The sequence below is a fragment of the Phlebotomus papatasi genome, chromosome 1, assembly GCF_024763615.1.
Source record: "Phlebotomus papatasi isolate M1 chromosome 1, Ppap_2.1, whole genome shotgun sequence".
NCBI lineage: Eukaryota > Metazoa > Arthropoda > Insecta > Diptera > Psychodidae > Phlebotomus > Phlebotomus papatasi.
In genome coordinates this window covers 66,036,118-66,057,151 of record NC_077222.1, presented here as the reverse complement: position 1 = coordinate 66,057,151, position 21,034 = coordinate 66,036,118, and the positions used below count along the sequence as shown (strand labels likewise).

Below are 21,034 nucleotides of genomic sequence, written 5' to 3'. Positions count from 1 at the left end.
GTGAATAGTGTTTAGTTATGAAGTGCAGTGTTTGGAAGTGAAAAAATAAATTTCCATGATCAGTGAAAAGCTCGAATCTCAAGGGTTTCATTTAGTGAGTACATTATGAACTTTTTTTTTTATATTTCCTACCACCGAGGGCCGCCATAAAAAAGAAAATTCCTCCACAAAAGGAAGATAATATCTTTTCCAATTTTTGGTGAACCCTACGCTATTGGCCATCAATTTTATAACGAGCGTAACCAGTGCCGATTACATTCATTTTATTCAACTTGAGGAAAATTATTTTACATGAAAACTTGCACAGATTTCTAATTCGAACGTCCTCTCCGTACTATTACTTTAACACTAAATCTATAAATACCCGGTCAAATTGACCGGTTTAAAATTAACACATATTTAAATAGTACAAAGTCGCTATCAAACTTTATGAATTTCTTAAAATATGCATATTTTTCAGTATTTAAACTTGAATTTTTTGCTATTTTCCAAAGACAAATTTGTTGAGTACCCTATCCTACCGTAGTTTGTCATTTGACCGAAAAACGACCACAAACGCTCGGTAGGTTTAGTAAGGTTGAGTCAAACAAATTCATCAACCTTCAACCTCTAACAAAACTTTTTATGATTTTCTTTAAAGCATAATTTCAGGTTTATGCAATCGAAATGCGATTATCTCTTAAACTAAAAAAGATAGGACCCTTAACTCTTTCGCGTCATTAGGGTCATATATGACCCGGGGAAAAAACAATTTTTTTTTGACTATTTACATTAATTGAAATCTATCGATTTGTGCACGACATCATAATAGAAGGATGTAAGATTCTTGGCCAATTTTCTCAAGACTCCAGATATTCAGGAAAAGAAAATATTTGGGATCAAAAATCACTAATTTCGAACTTTGTAAAATGACTTTTCTTTTTCAAAATTTTTTATATTAATTTATTTTTTTCAGCAAAAAGTTCTTTAGAAACACAAAATAGAATATCCAAAGATTGTATATTGCATATTTTGATATAAAAAAACTACTTTCAATTTTCCGGAAAAGCGTGTAGAATTTTCCGGGTCATATATGACCCTAATGTCGGCAAGGGTAATAGTGTTTGCGTCCCAAACCTATAGCGAAATGTAGTTGGGACATTGGTGTTCTTTGTGAAATGTAGGTGGAACATCTTGCTCCTGGACATTTCATCTTGTATCTGGTTAATTATAACATATTTTGCAATATTTTTGAGTATTCTACAAGCGTCTCATATTGTGCAATTGTATTGTGTGTGAATAAATATGTGGATAAGTTTATTTTTGCCACATACCACTCAAAATATTGTGACAGTGACTGTTCAAGGGATTATCAGGAAGATTCCTTGAACACCAGGAGTACAGTGTTCATCAAGACAATCCAGTTTGCCATGGTTTTGGCCAAATTAATAACTTCAAGCAAAAAAAAACTCTTAAAAAGCCCGTGATATAGATTTTAAAAATGGTATTTCCCTTGAGGACAATAGGGTCATATATGACCCGGGGTTTTTCCGAGTTTTCACGCAATGGAATTTTTTTTCCTCTCAGAACTATTATATTTGATCATAAAGCATTAGGAAAAACTCAATTTTATATGAATTCATCTGCTGAATAAAAGTGGGACGCGAAAGAGTTAAACCACACACCAAAATAAAATTCTTATGCTTAAATTGTATGCAAAATTTTTTACGGAATTATGTCCTATATTAGAAGCGATAGGCTCTCTAAACTTTCCATCAAGAAAAAAATTTGGACATAAATTGTACACAGAAATTTAAGCGTGATTATCTCATACGCTAGAAGAGATAGACCCACTAAACTTTACATTAAAAAATTTTTTAAGTCCTAAAATGTATGCAAAACATTAGACGCAATTATCTTCTATAAAAGAGAAATAATCGAAATAATTGACCCACTAAACAGAGGTGTGCAAGAAACCGTTGAAACCGAATTAACGTCAAAATAAGTTTGTTATAGTAGCGTTTTGACCATTGACGTACATGTTTCATTTGACGTTAATTCGGTTTCAACGGTTTCTTGCACACCTCTGCACTAAATTTTAGATCAAAAACATTTTTGGGCCTAAATTCAAAAAGAAAATTTTAAAACCTGTTTTTTTAGTAAGCATTATTGGTATGTTCAGTTTAGTGTTCTCTATAATATGCAATATGACCTAGTGCGCAATATTCTAAGTGAATATGAATGGGAATATTCAGATCGTCTCATATTTCTCGAAATCAATTGAAATTAAATACGGAGAAGACAAATTCATGTATAAATAAATTTTGATGTATATTTTATCTGTTAATTATTTTATTTAATCATTTATTCTTCAAGTACAATTCTGAGATTACATACTACAGCAGCCAAAAAGAGAACATTTAAATATTTATTTTGTGTGGTACCTTCATGTGCGAGGGGGGTAATGTCAACTGAATAATGCTAACATGCGTGGAAAAAAGCCCAATAGAATGCTGCCAGCCCCAGCATTCTATTAGAATTCTTTCCAGAGAAACCCTTTTTCTTTCGCTTCATCTGCAGAAAAAATCATCTCTTATGTACAATCTAAACATTTTTTTCTTTCAATCGTGCATGGGGAAATGTATAATCAAATTCAGGGAGACGCAAGTTAAATGTTGTTGATGTGGTTATTGTTGTTTGCAGTGGTGGTTTTGTAGAAATCATTTGCATTAGCATTTTGGTGCTGTTCCATATCGCTGGGATTTCTCATTCGATTGTCGGCCTAACAGGTGATTTTTCCGAAGACCCATTCAATTTCGTTTGCAAGAAAAAGGGGTGCATGAAAAAAAGAGGCAAAAGTTAGTGTTATAAATATAAATTTAAATGTGTCTATTTTCAAGACATAATAGTCCCTAGGAGAACCACAAATATCGGGCAGTCCCTTACCAGTTGTCTCAGAAGGGTATAAATGGCATATTTGAAATCCTTCGCCGTTCGTAAATTGTCCGGTTCGTTATCATTTTCATACAGGTCGTTATAGTCAATAACGAGGGATGGTGAATAGGGTCGACTTGTGTCCCGGATCAGTTTCATCAGGGGACTTGGTGCCGCATCGAGAGATATACCGGTATCCGTTAGCAGGGGCAGGGTTGATCTCTTGCCGTGTCCACCGTAGCATGAATGGCCGTAGAGACTACATCCGCCTGAAAAATGAGCAAATATGGGAAAATTATGCAAATTTTAGTCGCCACAACAGCAACGTCTGAAGGGAAAAATTGAAACACGCAATAATGTTGATAATGTTTTTTTTTTACTGCTCGAACTCTACAGAGAGAGCGGGAGCAGTATATATAAACCCTTGATTTTTACACCTCTAAAAGAATGTCCACCTTCCACCCGCCAAAGACCAATTTTTTCAAAGATTTCTGAGAAATGACGTCACGGTGCGTGTCAGTTTGTGCGTCTGTCCATACCTTCTAGAGCCCAAACGGTTAGAGATAGACACTTGGAACTTTCGAAGGATCCCCTCTCTCTATAAGTCGATCCTGGGACCATTAACATGCCCCTCATTTCCCTACACCCTCCCCGACCCCTCCAAAACCATGTTTTTCTGCGATTGCTCGAAAACGCGTCATCATCATCACTATCATATTTCTCAACCGCTTATTCCTATTAGGGTCGCGGGCCCATAACTTTCAATTTAGCAGTCCACGCTTGTTGAATCTCTGTCACTTCAGAAAGATTTCATCTTGTCCTAGATCGACGTTTCTCCACAATGGCTTGCATAGCTTTTCTAGGGAATCGAAAACGCATCATGCGATTTTTTTTTTCATTTTTGGATATATTTTAACGATTACCCAGACGCACATTTTGTCCATACGAAAATAAAAATATCTTGAATCATTCTTTATAATGTTTTTTAAGAGCACAGTTTAAAAGGTTCTAGAGAGCGCTTTTCTGAACCAAATGGTATTATATTTGGGCGCGTTGGAAAGGTCTTAGTATTCCTGACAAGCTTAAGCCAATTTCAGTCGGTTATGATAAGTTCATAACCGATAACTAATATTTAATTTGGTATTAAGGTATTTTGGGCAATGTTTTGAGTGATTTATAAATAGGTTCCAATCAGTTGTAAACCGGTTATGAACCGATAAGTAATTTTCGTTCGAAAATCATTTCTATTACTCTTACAACCATTTTGTGGGATCTGTTTTTCCATTCATGAGTCGGTTCAAATCGGTTGAGAACTAGTAAACGGTAAATAATGCGCAGTACTTTTGAGGTATAGCAAGTCACGAATACGAGCACTTCGCAAAACCTAGGACGCTTTGACACCCCATTAATGAATTTTTCAAAGGGTTTAATTTAAATTTCAAATTGATGAGACTATACGATACTGCAAATTGCAATAAAAATATTCTAAAAAATTATACTATTATAATAAACAAATGATAAAAATAAAAATGAAATCCTTTAATGAAACCAATATTGAATGCATGAGTTTTATAAAAAAACACTGATTTCAATTACATTTAAAATTATATTACCACATGATTTGTGTTTTCGATTGATGGGCGGATATGGATCTACATATTTTTTGTCCTACTAACGGAGGATGAGACTGTATCATGCATGCATGACTTAAGCAAATATTTTTTTTTTTATGATAGTTGAGTAATATCTAGGATTTTTTCTATGTATATTTGAATCGCTTATGCCCAAGAGCAACGAATACCGTAAATATGAATGACTGCACCCCTTTCGTAAGCTTTTCTTTAATTCTAGCATTTAAGAATGGTCTTTAGACCATTTCACCTTTTTTAATCAGAAATATCTAAGCTCAGGAATTAATTGAGGTCCTATAAAAAAATATCTTACATTTGGACATCCGTATAGTTTGTAATCATCCACAAGAATCGGATTTTTATCAGTTATGAATAGTTAAAAAACATCGTTTTTCACAGAATATACCTATGCTGCTTTGGGTACTCAGAGTCCCAAAAGAGATGAAAGAGTTAAGCACTAAAATTACAGAAAAGCTGAAGAGAACCAGTAGTGCAAAGTATTTAGTAGGTACGACAGATAGTATTCATATTCACAAAATAATCGCGAATAAAAGTTTAATTGTGTAAATCAGTCTCCATACTCATTTCCATTTGATAAGCGTTATGTTCGTAAAAAAATTTCTGTCTATATCTTCAATATTAAAAAATCAAAGAAAATTGTGTGATTCTCTTAATACGATTCGGCTTTTGGAGGCAAACTTGAAAAATATTTAAATAAATAGTGCTTATTTAGTTTAATAATTACTAAAATTAAATATATAAAGAATAGTATATTTTAATTAAAGTAGTTTTGTTTAAAAGTCTTTTTATCATATTTTTGAAAAAAGAATATATGAATTTAGCTAATTTTGTATGAATTTCGGTTTTTAAACGTTGTTTACAAGAAAGTCGAAGTCACAGCTCATAATAATATATGAAAAGTGTTGCAGTTCCTCATATAAAGTTTATGTTAAACTTTCAAACTATTTTCCAAAAATTTTATATATAAAATACAAAAAGTTTATTATATTTTTTTAAATAAAATACTCTTCTGACCGAAGAGTTACATTAGAACAGTGTAATAGATTTCGGTTAGAGATTAATTGATCATTAAAAAATGTCTATCAAACGCTATAAAACACACACGGGTCTTAACGGTTACTGAATTTAAATTATTCAAAATTCAAATAAGAAAAGTGAAAGAAGTAAAAAAATTATCAAAATCGATGCGATGTTAAACTTCCCGTGCGAAACTTTCCGCAAAAGCTTTGCATGTATTTTTCGAAGCGAGTATAATGCAACAAAATATATCACTACATTCTAAAAATAATTACAAAAAAATAAATTATTACACTTCTGAGATCTTTCTAATTTACAATACCATATTTGTATTTAAAACAATTTTAAAATTGTTTTTCAAAGAACCGCCTCAAATATTTGCTTATTTTTCACAGAAATATATTGTATTGAAAAGTACATAAAAATTGCAATAAAATGTCCAACATTAGAATTGAAATATTCATTACTTGACTTCAATCCACAGCAATTGATTCAAAGATATTTTTCCCTTCGTATTTTCTCTGTCAATTTTTTATGATGGCTTCGACTTGATGATATTCCCTATACATTTTGTGCACAATATCACGTGGGATTTGTCAATGATTTCACAGTCAATGTAAAGAACGGAAAAATTGCAACGTAGAGTTGATAAATATATCATAAATTGGTTGAAATTGAAACAATTTATTCAATGAATATCCCACGTGGATACAGTGGAGACGCCTGGTTTTAGTGCTACCATATAGGGATTTGTGTGGGGCTTTCTCTTGAAATTCATTGTTGAATTATACAAAATATCAATTACACCTTCCGGACGTGATGGGTCCATTTCTCACCCGCAATATAGGTGCTAGAAATGTGACATTCGTAATATGGAAATCAGTATATATTTGATTTTCCGATTTAATAGCAAACGCACCCAATACCAATCCCTTTTCGACAGTAAACCGTCACTCCATGTTAAAATGGTGGTAAGAGGGAAAAATATCTCACCCTGAGGGATGACTGGGGGGCAGCCAATTGAGGGACACTTGTGGGTGTTTGAGGGGGTGTGAAAAGCAAGATGAGGCATACCCTTTGTTATTGTGCCGGAATTGAACATCAAATAAAGTGGCAGTGTTCATATGTACATATATCACATATGGAATGATGTCGGTTATCACTGTTGATGCGTATTGTTTCATTTTGATGATTCTTCTGTCCTGATTGTCTGTTATTGTATACGTATATTTTCATATATATCAGGTCTCCAATTGGACAAAAATTGTTATATTTTTTGCACAATTTCCCATAGTACAAAACACAAAGGTAAATATCAGAGGCCTCTATCACCATTCAAAATTTTATGTTCCATGATTTTTGAAAAGTTCAAAAAAAAACTAAACAATTCAAAATTATGTTCTAATGCCATAGACACACATACGACTTAAGCCGAGAGTCGGCTTGACGTAATTATATGCAAAATAATGATTAGATTAAATTTCAATCAATTCTGACTAATATGGTTCTTGTATTGAACCGATAAACAGCTTAGTTAGTGTGAAACTGATGAGAATTTAGTCAAATCGTTATTTTTATTATAATTTCGTTAAGCCGTCTCTCGGCTTAAGTCGTAAGTGTGCCCAGGACATAAAATTGCATAAACTAAGTTTTTCATAACAATTTTGCTGTATAAAGGGATCCAACCACACAATTTTGGAAGGTGAAAATTTCATTTGACTTTCCATTGACTTTTAGAAAAATGTTGTATAATAGGCAATAGGGGAACTGTGGCATCTAATTGGGGCACTTTTGAAATGGGCTCTTATCACCTATCTTTAATGGCCTCTACACATTGGGAGCTATTTTCGTCAAAAATTGCGTTTTTGACAGAAATTTGACGTTTCCCCTTACAACGCTGTAGGGAATTTCCTTCAAAAAAGCAATTTTTGACAAAAATTGTTCCCAATGTGTAGAGGCCATAAATGAAACTGGTCCTTACTATGAAGTTATATCCACAAATCAATTTTGAAACTAAATTGCATTATGATAAGTATCAATTCCTTTTAAAAATAGGTGAAAAAATCTCAGGTACTCCAATTCAAAGATGCTCCCAATGCTCCACTTTCCCCTTCATCGAGGCTAAATGTTGTAAAAATAACTTAGTTTAGATTTACACATTTTCTGGAGCAGCTCCGCAGATTTTTCTTTTACTGAACGTTTTGCAAAAATATTGATCAGTATAAAACTTGATAGTAATTATAATCCATTTAAATTAGAAACAAATTGTTCTAAAATAACTTGTTCCTATTCCTATTGCCAAGAATGTTTCACTAACACATTGTCATTTACAATATATGATTTCCAATTCCTTTCCTTGTCTACATTCCTGAATTTGCTGTAGCATTTTTAAATATTTCACAGATATTTCATTTATTATGTGTGTACATTTCTCAATGAAACGCTTAATATTTATAAAGACTAAATAAAAATGTAAAAATAGGAGAAGGGTTTGAGGTTTCGCACACACTGAGTGAGAAAATCTCAATCTTCCAAAATAGACATGATTTGAAATGACTACACGGTAAAAAAACTTCGGCACATATTTATTCCAAAAATTAGCTCGTCCACGGACACCATAATTTTTGGCACAATCTTGTTCATTTTACGAGACTCAAAAAGATAATCAATATTAGTAACGAATTTGTTCCAAAACGTAGCTAGTCCACGGACACCAAAAATTTTTGGAATAAATTTGTACTTTCTAGGAGAAACAAAAAGATACCCAATATTAGTAACGAATTTGTTCCAAAAAAACATGGCTCGTCTAGTGTAAAATCGTATCCCTCCTTTGACACTTCAGTCATCCGCCACCAACGAAGCGAGGAGAACGCAAAATTAGGCAATTTTCGTGCTACATGGTTTCACGTTTTTAATTCGAGATTCCCATCCCCTCCTGCTGCCAGCACTCGCATATGATTTCGTTATGCACGCGTCTATATAAAACACTATTAAGTTGATTTTTATTTGATGTTCCTTATGAACTTTCGCCACCGAAATCCATCTCGACTGAAGTATAGGCCTTAACTGTAAGACGAAATCTTTTACACGAATTTGTTCCCGAGATTCCCCATATGATTAACAATTTTGTTCCAAAAATTACCTCATAAATGGACACCGAAAATTTTTGGAACAAATATGTTACAGATGTAGGAATAATATTGTTATAAAAAATGTACCAATTTGTTTTTGACAGTTGGAACAAAACAACCGAGTGCAATAAAATCTGTTCCAAATTTCAGGAACAAATTTGTATAAAACGAAATCAAGTCAAATTTGTAGACATTCCATCATATCAAAACGGTTCCAAAAGAAAACTCTAACAAAATTTTAACCGTATTTCGTAACAAAACTGTGAAGAAAACTTTTTGGAACAAACAAATATCTAATCTAGGTACAAATCGGTTCCAAAAAAATTTGTTCTAAGGAAAACTTTTTTCAATATTTTGGTCAGTGTCCAAAAGTTTTTATCGTGTACATCGGTGTATAAAAAAGAACTGGAATGGTTGGATAAATGTTAACTGCTCCAACTCCAGGAGAGAGCACTTTCCACAATACAAATTTTTTTCAGCTTTTCACCATCCTGGCTGCCAAACGGTGAGAGATATTGACTTGCAGTCTATAGTGAACGCCCCCCCCCCCCACAACACTCTCTACCGGACTAACTTACTCAAATTACCCCCATCCCTTCTATCCCCTCCTAAAACATGTTTTTTTGACTTTGCAAAAAAATTGGATATGTTTTGGAGGTAGTCTAGCCAAACATATCGACGTCGACATCTATTGTCAGAAAAATCACTATATTGGATTATTAAAGGTCAAACTTCAACCAACCTGCAGGGCCTAATTTTTTATTTGTTTCATTTTTAATTGTCATGTTAATATAAATTAATATCCGAAACAATCAAACTTCCATACGCTGAACTACTCCAGTTTCTCTACAGGGTTGCGATTTGTAACAAAAGAAGATTTGTAATCTTTTGTCGTAAAATGTTTTCGAAGAACCATAAGATTAGAAAATATTTGATGTATATATTAAGATGGCTCATCACGATTTTGTGGTAATTACTTCGAAATCATTTTGTGACATAAATTTCAACGAAGCCATAAGTATTTCGCCGCAACCCTAATGGTGTCTAGACACTAGAAACAATTTACATCAAAAATCGCCTTTTTATAAAATTCTGACGTTTCTGCCTACAAGGGCAGAATTACATTGACAATAAAATGCTCGCCGTAGCCTTACCGTATTTCGTTAATTTACGCATTTTCATTGCAATTCTTACGCAAATTTTCCATTACTGTATTACCTTATCACATACTCGGTGACATTAGGTGAAAATATTATAAGAAAATTGAAGAAATAAAACGAAAATGCGATAAACGATGAGCAAAAAAAACTGTAAGAAAAATTAATCGTAGTTTTTTTCCTCACCGTTTGTCGCATTTTCGTTTTATTTCTTCAATTTTCTTATATTATTTTCACCTAGAGCCATTGAGTATAAGATAAGGTAATACTGTAATTGAGAATTTGCGTAAGAATTCCGAAAATGCTAAAATCGACCACTCACAATAAGAAATGAATAACTCGAAGTAGGCAAATTTTACAGGAGAGCGATTTGAAGTTGAGATTTTACATACAGGGTATAGGATTTTTGAGTTTTAAAACTCTATAACTTTTAAAATAATTATCTATTAAATATTATATTCACAGGATCTCAGGGAAGGTAGAGGGCATAAAAATGTATCCAAAAAGCGAATAACACGATTTTTGGAAAAAATCGAGTTGTTCGACTTATATTCTGAGAGGTGGAAATTAACGAAATACGGTGAGAATTTTACTGGTCAATGTGATTCTGCCCTAATTTTTTAAATTGCCTTATTTGAGTGAAGTGTATTTTCTGAAAGAACAGAAGTTATAAATTTTGCAAAATTTATTACGCAACTTTCGGATTTTATAATAACTTTTTGATTATTTATTTAAAAATTGTCTTAAAAAATGATAACTTATTATAGTTTCTTACTATAATTTATTATAAGAATTCCAGCTAATAAATTCAATTGGTGAAATGTTGTAAAATAAAAAGAAATTTTTTAATCAACATTTTTATTTTTAGTAAAATTAATAAAATTAATATTCTTTGAGTAATTAAATAGTTTGCTCATACTCTCGGCTATTTATATCATTGTGAGGGCCAGTAAAAGATTGAAAACAATAGTTATATTTCATTACAATTGTTGGATATGTATTAAATACGAGCATAACTTATGGTTTGGACGTACATATGTCTATGGTGAATCGTTTTTTTTTTTTTTTTTTTCTCTCTCCACCCTGCCCTTTGGCCCTTACTTCTAGAGTATATTGGGCCGCGGTCCTAGGTATATCTCACTCACAAATCCATATTGTTTGCTCTCATGAAATGGATTACAACAGAAATCCTCTCGCTATCTTCATCATCTACACATTTCCTCAAAATAGTTTCTACTTTTCTATCATCCACTCCTAGATGGAATCTGGCGATCAGCTCATTTCGTTCTTCTGCATAACGAGGACATACAAAAAACATATGGTCTAGATCTTCCCTAATATCACAGGTATCGCATAAAGGACTTTCGACACAGTTGATTCTGAATAAATGGGATTTACATTTAGTGTGACCGGACATCAGACGAGACAATTTCACAATGCTACCCCTGTCTAAATCGGGAAACTTGCTGAACCACGGTTTCAAGGATACACGCTGTAATATTGAATGACAAAATCTACCATTATCACTATCGTTCCACATATCTTGCCATTTCTCGCACATTTCACTTTTTAGCTTACTATACCAGTCCTCAGGAGTACTGTTTGTCACAGTATTTCCTGAAGACGCTGCAGCGTCTCTACTAAGCCTATCCACAACTTCGTTCCCATTGAGACCAGCATGCCCCGGAACCCAAATGAACGTTAACTTGATACATTTTCCTTGTAAAGTGGCTATCAAATTTTGAATATTTTGCATTAGTCCGCTCTCGCTCCTCATAAGCATGTTGCTCCTTTTAATAGACTCCAATGAAGACTTTGAATCTGTACAAATGCATACCTGACTGCCATTGGAGAGAACATCTCGAATCCACTGCAGAGCCAATAAAATACCAACTAACTCCGCTGTATAGCTAGTAGCCGGGGGTTGAATTCGGACTGATTTTCTTGAGTTTGTTTTGCTCTCCCAATACGCCGCACCTATCTGATCTCCATTCCATGAGCCATCCGTATACACTAAATAATTTTGATTTAAAGCATATTTATGCAAAATCTCACTAAACAATTGTTGGACATACGAAGCTCGCAAACTTCTTTCAACTCCTTTTAAAACGTCGCATAAATCAAACACGTATTTAATATGATCTGCAACAACGATGTTCTGATGCTCCAACGCCCAAATTTCAGTTTGTGAGCTATATCCTGACCTTTCGATTTGTCTAAACATGAAGCTCAACCTGTTGTGAGGCATTTCGCGTGATAATATTTGAAGGTCAGACCACAGAGCAGGTTGCTTGAAGACAACTTTTTGCAAAAATCTTAGGTTCAGATATTCAAATCTAGTGGTCAAAGGCGAAATTGCACCTATTGCTTCAAGGCTCATGGTGTGTGTTGATTGCATAACACCTAACGAAATTCGTATGGCCTTCCATTGTATCCTGAAAAGCTTAATCAAATGAGTTTTTGCAGATCCTGCAAACACTATGCTCCCGAAATCAATTAAAGATCTTATCGTCGTTTTGAATAAAATTAACATATTAGTTGGATGTGCTCCCCATGTAAATCCACTAATAGCTTTTAGGAAGTTGATTCGCATTGTACATTTAGTTACAACATATCTAATGTGAGCTCCAAAGAGACATTTTGGATCGAATAACACTCCTAAATATTTGAATGTTGTAGCTCTTGGAATCATCACTGAATTTACATCAACCTGTAAGTCGGGAGGCCGATGTTTTCTTGAGAACAGCATAACAACTGATTTTGATTCAGAAAGATTCAACCCTATTTCCTTAAAATTCTGGGATAGGATATTACATGCACTATTTAGAGATGTATTAATGTCAATTATATTTCTAGACGTCACTCCAATCACTACATCATCCGCATATTGTAGAATGAAGCAGTCTAGTGGAAGGTTTCTTTCAATGTCACCGACATAGATGTTGTAAAGCAGTGGGGAGAGCACCGATCCCTGTGGCAAACCTTTGAACCCTGTTCTCCTTGTTAATATACTGTTATTGTTATAAAAGATTAATTGACGTTCACACATTAATTTCCAAATTGTTATTGACAAATTTGCATCACATCCTAAATTGATTAGCTTATCAAATAAAACTTTAACGAGAACATTATCATACGCCCCCTCAATATCAAGAAAAGCACAACCAGTGTCACCCTTCATAGCGTACCCATTCTGGATTTTGACGTATAGAGCTGCAATGCAATTATTAACTCCTTTTCCTTTACTGAAGCCGAATTGTGACTCTGGTACTATGTTATTAATATCACACCACTTTTCAAGCCTAGCTAAAATAATCCTTTCAAAAACTTTGCGAATTATTGAAAGTAGACTTATAGGTCGGTATCCAGACACTTCGTTGTGATTCTTATTGGGTTTCGGAACAGGAATAACTTTGCATTCCAACCACAATGACGGAATTTCCTTAGTTTCCCAAACTCTGTTGAAAATCTTGACTAGTGTATCAACGCCAGAAATCGGTAGTCTCTTTAAGTAAGATGCTTTAATAAAATCTGTTCCAGGAGCTTTGTTTTTCGTCACAGATATAGCACGCTCAACCTCACTTCTGCTTATGCTTTGCTCATGAGCAGTGGAGGGAGCGACATCAATGTCTGGGGTTGCTTCTTGAACGAATGGAGGTGCCAATTTATTGGCAAAGGTTTCCATCCATTCTGATTGAAATTTTGATCTGATAGCCCTACTTTCACCTCTGAAATTTCTAGCACAACGCCACAATTCAGATAAGGATGTAGAGTTTGAGAAATTTGAACATCTTTGTCTCCATGCTTCAATTCTTTTTTCCCTGAACAATTTTTTAGCTAGAGCATCTATCCTTTTATATTCTAGAAATGCATCTCTAGAACCTGTTCTCCGAAATATCTTAAATTTATCCTTCCTCTCTTCCCACTTAGCCAAACATTCATTGTCAAACCAAACTTTAGACTTTCTCCTATTTCTACTTTCCAACCTTCTGACCGCTTTTCTAGCTGCATTCAAAACTACAGAATTAAACCTACATATAATGTTATCGATACACTCCTCTGAATTCTGTGGATTAAAAACATTACAAACATTTCTGGATACTTCGCTTGTAAATATGTGCCAATCGAGGTTATTAGGGATTAAGGGCTCATTATTAGCTACAGGTTGTTCATTGTTATGTACATTACTAAGAGGTTCCACTGAGATCAGTATAGGACTATGGTCGCTTCCCAACAAATCATCCCACAATGTCCATGTACATCTTAAAGAGATTTCCGTCGACACTATGGTTAAATCAATCGCGGAATTACGCCCTGGTGGGACTGCAAAACGTGTAGCTCTGCCATCATTCAACACCGTATAATTATTCTCTAATATCCAATCCTCAAGGATATGTCCTCTGCGATCAGTGTCTGTAGCACCCCAAAGAGCAGCATGAGAATTAAAATCTCCCATTATGATATTTTTAATGCCAGTTCCTGCTTGTGGCAACAGATCCAAATCCTCTACTCGTAAATTATGGTTAACGGTTGAATATACTGACCAAACACATAAAGTTTCACTCCTCCATTTAATTTTTACACCCACTGCTTCAAAATTATTGCATTCAAAGTCAATCTCAGTCCAGTTTAGCGTATTCCTCACCCCCAAAATAACCCCACCACCTCTGGCAGTTCTATCTTTACGACAAAGATCATATCCTGGCACCCTGGGAGAATGACCTGGACCTATTTTTGTTTCCTGTAGAGCAAACACATCAATAGCCTGCGCTCGTAATAATACAATTAAATCTTGAACTTTAGAGCGGAATCCGTTAAGATTCCATTGCAAACAATTTAAGGTGTCCGTTCTAGCTATAATATTATTCTCATTGAGGTCCTGATTCAAGTGGCTCGATCCATCGATGCTGCGGTCTAAATTTTGAATTGAATTAGACATTATTCATGTGAAACCCTGAAAACAAATTTTTTAATACAAACTCCTTCAACTGCTTAACTGCATTCTTTAGCAAGGGGACCAAAAATGATTTAACAAGAGATAATAACTCTGGACTTATGTTAAAACTTTCAAGCCATTTTATCAACCAGTCAATGATTGAGTCACACCACTCAGCGCCACTATGCAAAGGATTATTCCCATTTAACTGCTGTCTTCCTTGGCTTCGCGGATTTTCGTCCGGTTTAAACCTTTCGCCCAACTTAAAGCCCCCTCCATCAAATTTCAACTTTTTCCCGCGTATATTCTTTTCTTCGTCCTTCAGTACAGCTCTAGATTTTTCGTTGTCTCGACTAGTTCCGGGAAGCGAATCCCAGAACGCTTGATCTTCATCTACAGGTGATCTCCTTCTTTTTGTCAAACGATGATTTTCAAATGCGGGTTCAATCTCTTCATCCGTCTCCATCAGTTCCCCATCCTCAATTTCTAATAAAGTGTAAATATTGTTTGGTTGAGTTCCTGATTTTTCCCCGTTAGTCTCAGCGGGTTTACTCCCTTTTACAGTATCCGCATATGACATACGATGTTGCTTGAAAGCTCTCTCATTTTTCCGAGACTGAATCACATTTTGAATTGGACACCTATGCTGCACCGTTGGAAATGAACCCTTACAATTGGGGCAAATAAACGTGTCAACCCTACAATGATCTTCAGATCCATGTAAATCCCCGCAGTGCCCACATCTTTTGTTTTCTGAATAACAAAATTTTTCAGTGTGATTGTACTTTAAACATTTTTTACAAAAAAGCACATTTTCCTCAAAGAACCTGACTGGAATTAACAGCTTATTGATCTCCACAATTTCTGGCAAGATGTGCCCGGCAAAGGTGATGCGAACAAAATTAATAGGCACGGCTTTTTCTTCGACATTCGTTTTTACATATTTGTGCAATCTTTTCACCTCCACAATATCTATGCTTTCTGTCATTTTAGCCTTGATTCTGCCCACCGCGCTCTCCTTAATATCTTTCAAATCTTCATGAATCGAGAAAGGGATCACGCCTTGAATTTCCACGCATGATGCCTGAATATATACATGATAATCCTTGGCAAAATCGTTATCAAAGGGTAGCTTATTAGCCTCATTCAAGTCTGTGAATTCCACCCTCATTTTTTCCTTGACCACCACTTTTAGTGCCACAATTGACTTGTACTTTCTCGTGAGCAATTTTGACACTATCACTGAGTGAATGGCTTGCCCTCCAACTCTTTGCCTAATATAAACAAAATATGGGCCTTTTGCATTCTTATGATACACCCTTATCCGCGGGGATGATTCCTGCGACACAGTTATCATCTCCGCCTCCCGAACATCATTCAACCCTTCCTCCTCATTCCCCATCGTGAGAAGTGACGGGAAAATGACAAAATTTTGGATGCTCTCAAGAGTGAGAGTCACAAAAAACACAGTCAATTACCGCTATGCAGCGATAAAAATAGACATGCGAGAGTAATCGACACTATCAATATGATTGCTTCTCTATCGCTCTTCGTGTGCCCACCGCACACACACACTCCTCTCACTGTGCCACCACCAGAAGAAAATCCAATTATTCTTTGAACAAATCTTAAACCTAAGAAGAAAATAGCAAATATATACAAAAAAAAATAATAATAATAATTAGAATTCAAGAAAATAAGTTATCAGGCCTCTCCTTGCACTTCTTGTGCAGAAAAATTGCCTTAAATGAGCCACTTTGTCTCCAAAGTGCTTTCTGATTTGTGCAGAGCAGAAGCGCAATACGTGTGTTCTGTTCCAGTGACCAAACCAGACTGATGGTGAATCGTCTATTAGCAAAATACATTGGATCTCTTTGAGTTCATACAACAGAGTGAACACAATTTAGTATTTCATGAAATACAAATGAAAACCTTTTAATATTTTGAAAAGAGATCCGTTTAAATTTGTTTTATCATATTAAAAACGAAATTTATAATAAATACCTTAATTTTAAATATCTTAATTGCAACATGTGATACAATAGCAAATTTTATGAATAAATGTTCATGAGTTATGTGAACAGTAACGTGGAGAAGATATGAAGATTTATCCCAAAATACTTTAAAATTTACACATGATTTTGCAAAATATTGCAAAGAATGGTAACACATCGTACATCTAAGTACTGTTAGTTGTTATAAGGTGATATAGTCTCCAGAAAATTGTAATGATTTTGCACATTTTTATATTAATCTATTCTCCTCCTAAAAAATTAATTAGTACTCACGTTTGGCTTCACTGTTTCCTATCAGAATGACTAGGATGAAGGCAAAGTAGAGGGAAAACTGTTGCATTTTGTTCTATAAATACTGCTCCTCTTGTTCTTCACACAATTTGTATCTCTTTTGTCTAAATTGTATACAAAAAAAAAGGAAAAATTATTAATGAATGATTGATGCCTTCAATGAAAGAACAAATGAAATGAGTCTGCGAAAAGTGGAATAAGGTGTGTACAAATTTTGGATTTAATTAATTATGGATGCTGTACAAAAAGGGAAAGAATGTCAAGTGGGAAAACAATACCAAAAAGAGAGGCTGATAAATGTATAAAACGTGTAAGTGGTCATTTCAAATGGCAGATATACATTTTTATTATTTAGGCGATTTTGAAATGTTTTCGTTCATATTGATGAACGTTAAATTGCAAAAATAATATTGTTTAAGTATACTACGCTTAAACAAATAATAACAGAAACAATTTGACGTGAGGCACTTTAAACAACAAGAATAACTTTAAAGGACGACAAAGATAAATGTTGCTTTTATTAGTTAATAATATTAGAATGTTTTCTAAAACTAGGAACACTTGGAACCTAAATAATAAATAAATGAAATGCAATATAAATAAATTTGTAAATTAATTTTTTAGTTAGAAATTGGTTAGAAAAGCAATTAATCATAATTACTTCCTGTCTTGAAAAATATGTGTTTAAAGGAAGAGCACCACGAGACGGAATGTTAAGAGACATTCTCCATTTTTAGTTTAAAAGACCCAAAACACTTTTTGGTATTCATGTTTTTGTTAAATAGTATATTAATTATCCATTTTAAATATAACTGCGCATTTCATTTTTAAATAATTTGCATTAAAGTAGTAAAAATTGATGTTATTTCAAACCTGCACTCTCTACCTCGGATCGTCACGAATTTAATCAATTATCTCACGGTAAATTGGTTTAATAAATTAAAACTGAGTTAATGTAATGCATTCTTATGAGAGTTAAATGGTAAAAAGTAGCTAAAAAATCATTTTACTTGGAACAACGATACTATATTAACCTGACGATCCGAGGAACACTGTCGATCACTGGTGCTCTTCTTTTATAAAATATTATTTTATTCTATTTTTCTGATTTTAAATAATTATCTAATAAAATGGGATTTGATTACTTATATTTATTTAAATGTCTTCCGAAGTATCTTTTTTCAGATTTGAGTGTCAGGTAAATTTTTCTTGTTTCTACAAAAAAAATTCCAATTGTTATATAAGAGTTATTTGCATTTATTACTCCAAGCTTCATAATGACTAAATTTTACTTACGTTATCTCAATAAAAAACTAAACTCACTAAATTTAAAAACTAGGGGAAAGCGTTCAGTTTTTAAAATATAGTGCGAAGTCACTTTTATTCAGAAACACAGAAAAGATTAGAAAGCTTAGGATCGTATGAAGCATGGGCACATTTCCATATGGCTTCGATTTCAACTTCAGTTCTAATGAAAGGTGAATATTAATCAAAAGATTAATTTACAGAAGTAAAACACAACTTACTTCTATTTGAATTGTTACAACAATAAAGTTGATGAAAGTTTAGTAAGGGGGAGGTGGGGCTACATTCTTATACGTTTTTTCGCCTATTTCTAAATAAAGCTAGGCCTTACAATTATTTTATTTAGATCCACAATTGTTTTGTCTATTCAAATTACGTCATTTTGAAACCCAATTTCCATTAGAAATATGAGAGAAAATCGTATAACAATGTAGCTCCACAACTCAAAGTAGCCTCACCTCCCCCTAATTAGTGTTTCCATTCTTATATTATTAAGAAAACTTGAATTTTTAATTTTAGTAGAAACTTCCAAATACTTCAAAATACTATTTATAAATACTTTTTACAAGAATTAATTTATTTTAAATTTCTGAAGTACTCTTAAGCATAAAATTATGTATTTCCCGGAATTGTTCTGTTTTTGTTTTTGTTGAAAAAAATTTACGATATTTTTTTCAACTAAGTACTAACCTAAAGTCCTAAAGCTGACTAGGAATTGCTAAGTTTTTTACATCATAAATTTTTAATCTTTAAATTTATGTTTTCTTGGCTCATAAAAATTAAAATAGTTAATATAATGCATTGTTTTTTAATGTATTGATGTGAAAGAAAATTATGATGAAAAACTAAATTATTTTCCGAGATGATGAGGAAGTTGATTAAACTTTTTTAAGAAACTAAAATAGCCTTATAATAGGGGAATATTCGCATGGTTCGCACAGAGTGAACCTTCAAACAACGCAAACTTTCTCTTTATTTGTAAAGAGCTAGTTCGTCATATCTTAGCTATACGATAGATTAATATTAAGCTCATAAAACGAGATGAGGTCAGCTCTTTTTAAACAAAAAGAAAATTCGCATCGTTTGAAGGCTCTCTCTGTGCGAATCATGCCTACATTCCCCTATAGTCCTAGTATCGGAAAAGATCTGCCTTTGAATATTTCAATTCTTTCTCTTATTTTTTAAAGCAAAAATTCTATTGTATAAACTTTAGTTAATATAAAATAATTATTTTCTTTTAACTTCGATTAAAAACATAGAATTTATGCTTTGGGAAAAATATGAAATCAAAAGCTGTCGCTTTCAAAGGCAAACTCCTATACATTTTTGTACTTTGGACAGAAAGAAAATAAAAATTAATTAAATTCAATTACAAACCAACCTTTGGAATAATTTCAAAAACAAAGGAAATCAATAATTCAAATTTTTATGTTTTTCAATCCTTGGAAAGCACCCCTTGTATTACTTTTCCATTCAATGATAGCCCCTTTGAGGCAAGAAAAGACATCACTTGTCTCTCAATACTCTGCTTTAAAAACAAGGAAAAAATATTGAGATATTTTTTTTTAAGAATTCCATCCGTTATTTACTTAAGGTAGGTGAATTGGAGTCACTGTGTTTAAATAGGATAAAATAATAATAAAAGAGATGAGCAAAAGAGTGGGATCCTCCGCATTTTACAGATAACAAAAAAAAGCAAGATAAATTCCACAAAAATATAATAAAAGGTGGATTAGATTTTGGAATTCGTCACCAGTGAATGTCTCTCAAATCCTGTGAGAAGTAATTGATGCTGCTGAAGAATCTTTCAGAGAATTCGGATAAATCCCTTTGGGATATCGGCATCTAATCACTTTATTGAATGCTAATTACGTTAACGTATTTGCGTGCGATGGGACTTCATTATTTATTCATAACCATTCTCTCCATCGCGTTATAAATTTACACGCGTGAAACTGCAGGGAGTAATTAAGGCTGGAGGGAAATTTTCTCTCTATGGAGGACTCTAAAGTGGCATTACTCATTTAATCCGTGGAAACTTTTTGCTTTTCTTGTACTTGCTTGAATGCCTCTTGTGTGTACACACACAATGGAGAAAAAATTGCAAGTTTTCACCTCACTTGAGCACTTTTGTGTATGATGGATGAAATAGGACAAATAATCCAAGATTTTAATTGTACAGGAAAAAAATCATAAGGGATCACTCACTATGCACCACACTTTGATTTTTCTCGGTGATAATTTCCTGAACAAGATAATACTAAATTCTATGTAGAATTCACTGGAGTTACTAGAGGCAATGCCTCAGAGAATTTTAGAAAAAATACTGCTCTCAAAAATCGACCAACTCTCAGCAGGAGCGAAAGTATGAATGGACGATTGAAGGAATGAGCTCATGTTTTATACCTGTGGGAGCTTCAATTGGAGAAGTTGTAAGCAATATAACTGCGTGTGAGTGGAACCACGCAGGCAGGGAATGACTCAAAATGTATAGTATTTACCTGGGACTAAAGAGATCGTGAGAAAAGCTTTTTCCCATGTGTGGGAGCTTTCTCGTTCAGCAACCCCTTGTCACCCTCCTATAGGATGCCATAGTTTGACCAATTTACATGAGACA

At 33.7% G+C, this 21,034-nt stretch overlaps 1 protein-coding gene across 1 annotated transcript; it reads right to left on the bottom strand.

Moving 5' to 3' along the window:
* Positions 1 to 2,309: 2,309 nt before the first annotated feature.
* Positions 2,310 to 20,790, bottom strand: LOC129810258 (uncharacterized). The gene is made up of 4 exons (XM_055860600.1): positions 20,626 to 20,790; positions 17,095 to 17,216; positions 2,926 to 3,182; positions 2,310 to 2,761 (listed from the first exon to the last, which is right to left on the bottom strand). Exons 2-4 carry the CDS (start codon positions 17,159 to 17,161, stop codon positions 2,648 to 2,650), a joined length of 438 nt encoding a protein of 145 aa, XP_055716575.1. The 5' UTR covers positions 17,162 to 17,216; positions 20,626 to 20,790; the 3' UTR covers positions 2,310 to 2,647.
* Between the last annotated feature and the right edge of the window lie 244 nt (positions 20,791 to 21,034).

What these genes read in the sequence shown, in the direction of transcription:
- LOC129810258 (XM_055860600.1), bottom strand. Translation starts at nt 17,161, where the DNA reads ATGCAACAGTTTTCCCTCTACTTTGCCTTCATCCTAGTCATTCTGATA. An exon ending in AGGAAACAGTGAAGCCAAAC is followed by an intron (nt 3,183 to 17,094) that starts GTGAGTACTAAT and finishes CTCATTTTTCAG; the next exon opens with GCGGATGTAGTCTCTACGGC. An exon ending in ATACCCTTCTGAGACAACTG is followed by an intron (nt 2,762 to 2,925) that starts GTAAGGGACTGC and finishes ATCACCTGTTAG; the next exon opens with GCCGACAATCGAATGAGAAA.